Below are 8768 nucleotides of genomic sequence, written 5' to 3'. Positions count from 1 at the left end.
TGAGGCCCTTGCAGGCTACCGTACTCACAATTTCCCCAAACTGAGCGACCCCTTAAGAAATTCATGCTCACTGTTTCATAAACAAAAGGGATTACATTTTACAATATCAAATTTTATTTTCTGACCTTTTCATAAATGAAACACGCCACCAGGCAATCTATTTTCATTTTTATTTCATCCATTCAGAGTATTCCTTAGGAACACTGAACTCAAGAATCAGTTACAGCTTTCTTCAGTAGGTTTTGGTTTGGCTTTGTTATCAAAAAAGAAAAGATCAGCTAATCAGTTTCATTGTAGGCTTCACCATGTTTTTCACACACATTGTGGAGTGTGCAACATGCAGCAATTATAGTGGGAAGAGTGTGAAATAGAAGCTGACAAACAGCTGCACCACCGAGTGACACTTTATTTTATAAACTTCACAACAGGTTTCATGTTGTGACCTGTGGAGGTGAAAAGACACAAAACCTGTTTTACAGCTTTTGAGCTGCAGGCAGGATTGAAACACACCTTAGTTAAAAGTCAAACAGCAACATTTGTCTCCTCCCCTCACGTCACTCAAATGCGACAAACCAGGACACAGGATGTTCTTTGTCCTCAGTAAAGAGAGACGCACAGACGATCAGACTGAGCTCAGACCAAACTAGCAGCTTCCTCTGAGTGAGTCCAGCTACAGGAGAGAAAAGTGGAAAACTCCAACACTGCTGCTTCAAGCTGCTGACGCTCCACACACTGAATGTGAGTTTGAGCAAAAACACGACTCAAAGCAAGTTTCAGTGAAGGTGGTAGAAGAGGGAGGGGAGCCAGGACTGTAGTGATGTGTCGGTCGCAAACGAAATGGGTCTTAGAGCCGAATCTTTGACGTGAACGACACGAGCCGGCTCCTTATCGCGGGCCGTGGGTTTATTTTTTCTTTCTCTCACCCTCTCTCTCTCTCTCTCTCTCGCACTTTTTTTCCGCTTCACTCAGCATGCAGCCTTGTGCTTTGCGCTGGGCAGAGGGGGGAGGAGGGAGCGACAGAGAAAGAGAGCCAGGGACAACAACGTCACATTAGAAAGGTATAGTAATCATCCACAACTATTTTCAGTTGCAGATGATAAAGGATTCAGAAAGTTTATTCATGCAGGCCCATATGACAGAGAATATGCATGTTCTTTTTGTTTTCATATTTTAATTTATATTTAATTGTTGTGGTTTGCAGTGTTTTGTGTTGTTTCGCTTTAAATTCGTTTAAAAGGAAAAAGCTGAAAATTTTAATAGTTAAAAGTTGAAATGTAAATAGTTGTTTTTTGTATTATATGATTTATTTATTACATTTTATGTGGCATCAATAAATAAAAGTTTAATTACGGTGGCCCCTAGAGACAAAACACGTACAAACTTCTAAACACGTACAAAAGACAACAGAAGTGCTCCAGGATGTTGGGCGCAGTGTTGGGCTTTTGTTACTTAGTGGCTGCACAAGCCAGCAAGTACCGACGACCGGATTTAGTGTGTGGTAATAACAAGTAAATTAACATTTTTTTTTAAATTATTTGAATATATATGAGTGCTTCTGTATAAATACACAAACCATACACACATGCTTTCAATTGTGTAATTTAACTGATCTAGGTAGCTCTGTTTTGGAAGTTCAGTTAATGCTAGAAATGTCATGATCCGGAGTCTGTGACTCCGTGTTTATGTTTTAGTTTATCAGAATCAGAATCAGAATACTTTATTGATCCCTGGGGGAAATTATTTTTTGTTACAGTGCTCCATTATAAACCAACACTAAGACAAGACAGACAATACGCTAACTAAGAATGGTACAATATATACATATATATACATACATACATACATACATACATACATACATACATAAGTCACTCATAAATAAATAGCTGTTTATTATTATTCTTTGGTTTTGGTTACAAACTTCCTTTGGGTGTTTGTACTCTTCTGTTTCATGGTTCATGTTCCTATGTTCTGTGTCCCCCAGTCTGTGTTAAGGTTGTGGGTTATGTCATTACGTGTATGTTTTTCCTGTTTTACTTTGAAGATCCGTGTCTGATCTCAGTGTGTTCAGTTTACTTTCCCCTGTCTCGTCAGGTCGGATTACTCCCAGCGGTGCCCTCCTTTTGTGTCTCATTCCCTTGTTATCCTTCTGTGTATTTAAACCTCATGTCTGCCTCTGTTAGTTGCTGGTTCGTCTGTGTTGTTCCCCTCGGTCTCCCTGCATCTTCGTTCTGTTTTGTTTTATTAGTTTTGCCCAGTTTAGGTTTTCCAGTTTCATGTTCACCCTTCACACTTCTGTTTGTATCTACTCTGTTCAATAAATACAGTGGGGCAAAAAAGTATTTAGTCAGCCACCGATTGTGCAAGTTCCCCCACTTAAAATGATGACAGAGGTCAGTAATTTGCACCAGAGGTACACTTCAACTGTGAGAGACAGAATGTGAAAAAAAAATCCATGAATCCACATGGTAGGATTTGTAAAGAATTTATTCGTAAATCAGGGTGGAAAATAAGTATTTGGTCAATAACAAAAATACAACTCAATACTTTGTAACATAACCTTTGTTTGCAATAACAGAGGTCAAATGTTTACTATAGGTAAACCAGACGTGACAAGAAATGTGTTTTGGAGTTTGTAGGTGCTTTGTCTCTAGGGGCCAACGTATATATTTATATATAAACATATATAAATAAAACCACTTTTTTTACATTAGTAATTCCTTTTCTGCATAATTTTATATTGTTGTTAATAATAAATTAATTAAAGCAACAAAACAACCTGAAGAGCCGGTTCTCTAAAAAGAGCCGGAAATCCCATCACTACAGGACTGACTGTACTTCCTGTCTGCTGTTTTCAGCTTCACTCACAGACTCAATGGCTTCCAGATCAGAGGAGGATCTCTGCTGTCCGGTCTGTCACGAGGTCTTCAGAGATCCTGTTATTCTGTCATGTAGCCACAGCTTCTGTAAAGACTGTCTGAAGAGATGGTGGAGAGAGAGACCAACACACGAGTGTCCAGTTTGTAACAGAAGATCTTCAAAGTCTGATCCACCTTTAAACCGAGCTTTAAAGAACCTGTGTGAGTCGTTCTTACAGGAGAGAGATCAGAGAGCTTCAGAGGATCTCTGCAGTCTGCACTCTGAGAAACTCAAACTCTTCTGTCTCGATCATCAGCAGCCAGTGTGTGTCGTCTGCAGAGACTCAGAAAAACACACCAACCACAGATTCAGACCCATCGATGAAGCTGCACAACAACACAAGAAGGAACTTCAGGAAACTCTGGAGCCCTTAAAGAAGAAGTTAAAGGTTTGTGAAGAAGTTCAAGTGAAGTTTGATCAAACAGCAGAACACATTAAGGTCCAGGCCCGACACACAGAGAGGCAGATTAAGGAGCAGTTTAAGAAGCTTCAGCAGTTTCTAGCAGAGGAGGAGGAGGCCAGGCTGGCTGCACTGAGGGAGGAAGAGGAGCAGAAGAGTGGGATGATGAAGGAGAAGATGGAGGCTCTGAGCAGAGAGATAGCAGCTCTTTCAGACACAGTCAGAGCCACAGAGGAGGAGCTGAGAGCTGAAGACGTCTCATTCCTGCACAACTACAAGGCTGCAGTGGAAAGAGTCCAGCGCTGCCCCCTGCTGGATGATCCACAGCTGCCCTCAGGAGCTCTGATAGACCAGGCCAAACATCTGGGCAACCTGACCTTCAACATCTGGAACAACATGAAGGACATGGTCTCCTGCACTCCTCTCATTCTGGACCCAAACACTGGTCATCCAGAACTCATCCTGTCTGAAGATCTGACCAGTGTGAGACGAGGAGGAGAGAGGCAGCAGCTTCCTGATAATCCAGAGAGGTTTGATTATTCCTACTCTGTCCTGGGCTCTGAGGGCTTTAACTCAGGGACTCACAGCTGGGATATCGAAGTTGGAGACAGTGCATGGTGGCAAGTGGGTGAGTTAGCAGAAACTGTGCAGAGTAAGACAGACATGCAGTCTAGATTATGGAGAATATGGTTATATAAAGGTAAATACTCAGCATGCTCACCATCAACTCAAAAAACTGATCTCTCAGTAGAGAAGAAGCTCCAGAGGATCAGAGTGAATCTGGACTGGAACAGAGGAAAGCTGTCGTTCTCTGATCCTGATACTAACACACACATACACACCTTCACACACACTTTCACTCACAGAATGTTTCCATACATTTTTATTGATACTAAAATGAAGGTGTGTCCGTTGCAAGTGTCAGTGTCAGTGCAGCAGATGAGTTGAGGATGATGATGTTTCTAATGTTGTTTCCTGTCAGTGAGTTGAAGCTGTTAAACTGCAGCTGTCCTCCTGCTGCCTCGTTGTTCCAAAGCTCTTTGTTTCTCTTTTAGTTTCACTGTTTCTTTCTGTTTCTGCTGTCCACCTTTTCACATGGAAAATCATTTCACTGTTTCTCACTGAATGACTCCCCAAACTAGATTTGAAATTCTATCAAGTTTCTAATCATTACAAGTGATTCATGTTTCTATTTGATGTGTAAATGGAGATGATTTAGTTTGCTGGGATATGGACTGACATGTGTTGAATGGGAGGAGCAGTTTGTTGTTGTCTTCTTGTCTGTTTATGACAACAATAAATATGTTGTTGAAACAATGATTCATGTTTAACTCCATATATGAAATGTTTCTGATCTTTGAATTCTGTTTGATTAAAGACTTTCTTCATGACACAAATGAGATTTCAGTGTATTAATAGAACTAAATAAGCTCAGAGTTGAAAGGCTGGAGTATTATGTAAAAATTATGAATTGTTCATCAAATTGCCCTTCGACAGACTGGCGACCTGTCCAGGGTGTACCCCGCCTCTCGCCCTATGACAGCTGGGATAGGCTCCAGCGCCCCCCACAACCCTGAAAAGGATAAGCGAAAGTGAATGGATGGATGGATGTTTATAAAATAAATAAAGCTGTGTGTTATTGTTTTAATATATACACGATGCAAATTTGCTCATAAATGGGTTGGCGCTTCATGTTTTCAGAGTCAAGAGCTTCATTCAGTGTTAATGTTTGGATTTGAAATATTGCCGGTAGACATAGAGTGCAGAGGGTTTTTCATCATGCTTACACGTACACCAGTGATGGCTTTTTATAAGTCTCTGGGTCACAGAGTCCAAACAAGATGTCCTGAACTGGGCCTTAGAATCAACTGAAGGATAACATTCGATAGTCAAAGCTACACAGGGTGTGTTTTTGTGTCCATGTTTCTCTTATTTCAGGAAAAGGAACAGGAACGGCCAAAGCAAATTAAATCTTTCTAAACCACAAATATTTCTTCTTAAATATTTGAACACAACAACAGTCAAATAGTGAAAAATAGGAAGTAAGCATGGTGCGACTGGAGTCGTGTGTGTCAAGACTGATTTCAGCAGGCATGGAGAGAGGGGAGAGTAGAGTGAACAGGTATTGTTTAGAAGGGTTCAGCAAATCTGAGCTGGCAGCAATCGCTTCAGAGTGTCAGGTCAGAACACTTGCAACTTTTCAGATGCAAGAGGAACAAACTGCCAGAGTCCAGGAATAAAGTTGTCATTCTTTATACTTCAAGAATGGCCCACACGTGGGCGAGAGTGTGGGGTGTGAGTGTTTGTGGTTTGGTCTTATGAACGCACACACTGTCGGTTGTGCGGCTGCCATTTGTCTCTGAACTGAAGCTGCATGTGCGCACATGAGCCAGCTTCAAACTTGGCAGTTTTGTGTCTGGATTAATGCAGGAAGATGTTAAATATTTGAAATACTGTATTTGAGTTTCTGATAATACCTGTAAATACTGTATTACTATACATCAGAAAGAACTGCGTTTTTCCACATTATTACTTCTGGTTTTATTTGCCAACTTCAGAAATTATTTTTGAGAATAATAAAAGAAATGTTTGAAAAGAAACAATGTAAACAATCATGGATAAATACTATATGATGACAAGATTATATTTCTAAAGGAAAAAGCTGCTGTAATGAGAAAAAAAACATTTGGTTCTGAGCACAATTATCTGTAGTTTGTTTTCATTGAGGAACACTTCTGCATTACAGAGACAGCCTTGTTTGTCCTGACAACTCCTGTGTGAATGTAGATGAACATCAAAGTGTCAGATAGAGATACACCACATGTAGCTGTAAAAAAGATTACTTATACTCACTGTAGAGGATCCAAAGGGACACCTGATGACAATGTTTAGAATCAGCAGCTTATTTAAACCATTTACTAGCCACCAACATGAGGTCATGACCTGAAATAGTTTTCCAAAAGTCTTGAAGGAGTTCCCAGAGATGCTGAGCACTTGTTGGTCCTTTTGCCTTCACTCTGCGGTCCATCACATCCCAAACCATCTCAACTGGATTTAGGTCAGGTGATTGTGGAGGTCAGGCCATCTGGACAATAAGTCTCACTATCTGTTTAACAGATAGGTTATGAAGTTACAATTCCCCACTGTTTGTATTTGTATGTGTGTAGAACATATTTGTGATATTATCCTTTATGTATATATGTGTATATGTGAAGTGCTTTGAGGGTCTCGACATTACTAAAACATGTTATCAATACATAAAATAAAGAAGTATTGTAACCCCTATAGCCATGGTTACTAGTATTTTCTTGTTTTTACCTGGTATTATTTCCGACGCCCCTTGAACACACTTTGATTTTCCGTAGTTCAGTGAATGCAACAAAAGCACGTTGCTGCATTAAGCTAGGCAAAACGAGCAATTAACAAGCTACACAGTGAGTCTTTTGGTATAAAATAAGTGTTATAAAGTATTTTCAACAGTCTCTAACTTAAAGTTATGTACTTTTCAGAGGCCTTTATGTGTTTTACTCTCGACCAAAACCAGGCAGAGCGTGTAATTGTTTCTTGGGAATTCCGGTGAGTTACTAGAGATGATAAGTTAGCAGGAAAACTTATGCTAATTTTACATGTGGTAAACACTGCAACAGTGCGAATTCTGTATTGTCTAAAAAAAGCTAAAACCAGTCGGAGTACTTGAATTGTGTGTGAAATGGAATGTCGTATTTTATTTTATTGTCTATTTGATTGGGCATCTTCACAGATGTGCAAAACTAATGCAGGATGCACTTTTCTTTTAGCCATAAATGTTGTCCAGTGCCTTTTCTGCACTTTGTCATTTCAGTTATAGGTTAATACATGTAAATAAGTTATTTAAAACTAGTTACCTTACAAACATTTCATGATGTGATTACATATGCCTTAAAAAGGGGTATTTAAATACAATTGATTGTAATGCTGTAAAGCAATACAAATGGAATTCATAGAGACAGAACAATGTTAAAACAACAGTGTACTTGATTTTGAAAACTTTATGAGATCTCATTTTATTTAGAAAAACTGTTAAGAACTATTTTGTTTATTGCTCTGTACTGTATGTGCAGACTGTTTTTTTGTGATCCTGGATCTGAAGTGGTTCTGGATATGGATGGCGAGCCAGACCCTGTGAAAACTCTTGGCGAATCCAAAAGCAGTGTGGCCAGCTGTTCTGGATGCAGGAGTAGAGCTACAGTCTGAATTACTTCGAATCGCAGGATTTCAGATAAGCAAGAGCAAAAACTGCTTACTTGATACAGATTGTTTCTCTGGGAAACAGTTGAACTCCCAATATCTTGCACATCAGGAGTCAGGTCTAAAGAGACTACTTATTTTATTTTATTTTATTTTGTTGTTATTCTCAAAAGAGCGCTCTTCTCTGTTGATCTTCTGTTAATTTTCTATGCTGTTTACATTGGATTATTGCACCACTGTAACATTGTAATAAATCTGCCGACTGTTCAACACTCAATTCTCTCAAATTTATTTTACTCCTCTCGAATCTAGTCTATAAGTTTAACCCTACTATACTAAGCAGGTGTTACATAAAAGTATCAATCACAATCCCCAACAGTGTCATCAGCAATGCACCTCCACACCATCACACCTCCTCCTCCATGCTTCACAGTGGGAACTTTGGTGTTAAGTGATGTGGTTGAAAAGGCCCACCTGTGTAGGGAAAACCATTTCAGGTGACTACATCATGAAGGTCACTGAGACAAGGTGAAGGGGTTCAGGAATCTAAATATATATATATATAACATATAACATCGACTAACAGGTGTGATGAGATGAGTGAGTGCACTTCCTGTGAGGAGAATAATGGTAGTTCAAGCCGGAATGATACACAGGATAAAGCTCAGACCTTTGTTAACCGTGTAGATTAAGTTTTGGTTGGAGGTGGAGACAACGCTCAGCAGCAGCTAGCTTCAAAGTAAAACAGGAAGCTCACAAACTGTTTTACAAAGACCAACTCAGGGACACGAACAGAACATGAGGGGGGAGAATACAGGTTGGAGTAATAAAACACTGAACACCAGAATCAAACCATGAGAACTAATACAAAATCAGAAGAAACTAGAAAATAATAACAATAAACTCAAAGCAATGGGTCACTGACCCAGGACCATGACACATAGTGGGCAACAGAGCATTTACTTTCAGCTTCTCTGACCTTCACATACTGACCTGTTCACTATGATCATAACACCTCTATTCATTTATATTTTGTAGTGCTCATTATTCATTTTTCATTGTTTTTACTGCTTTAAAGAGAGTGCAATGTTTTACAACTTTAATGTAACACCATCCACTCATTTTGACACTATGTGGCACCGAAAAGATGAAGGTAGCTGATGTCCACAGCTGTGCAAACACATGAGTGAGAATGAAAGAGACATAGGAGAGTTCACCTATA

At 39.5% G+C, this 8768-nt stretch overlaps 1 protein-coding gene and 1 long non-coding RNA gene across 2 annotated transcripts; both read left to right on the top strand.

Moving 5' to 3' along the window:
• Window positions 1-361: 361 nt before the first annotated feature.
• On the top strand, window positions 362-4336 carry LOC120741610 (nuclear factor 7, brain-like). Its single transcript, XM_040044583.1, has 2 exons — window positions 362-738; window positions 2859-4336. Exon 2 carries the CDS (start codon window positions 2876-2878, stop codon window positions 4265-4267), a length of 1392 nt encoding a protein of 463 aa, XP_039900517.1. The 5' UTR covers window positions 362-738; window positions 2859-2875; the 3' UTR covers window positions 4268-4336.
• Window positions 4337-5752: 1416 nt separating this feature from the next.
• Window positions 5753-7823, top strand: LOC120741585. Its single transcript, XR_005697645.1, has 2 exons — window positions 5753-6895; window positions 7420-7823. It is a non-coding gene; the product is annotated as an uncharacterized LOC120741585 (long non-coding RNA).
• The last annotated feature ends 945 nt before the right edge of the window (window positions 7824-8768 follow it).

This window comes from Simochromis diagramma, unplaced genomic scaffold (genome assembly GCF_900408965.1).
Source record: "Simochromis diagramma unplaced genomic scaffold, fSimDia1.1 OVJJ01000326.1, whole genome shotgun sequence".
Lineage (NCBI taxonomy): Eukaryota > Metazoa > Chordata > Actinopteri > Cichliformes > Cichlidae > Simochromis > Simochromis diagramma.
The sequence above is the reverse complement of the archived record's forward strand: the minus strand, read 5'-3'. Positions and strand labels throughout refer to the sequence as shown.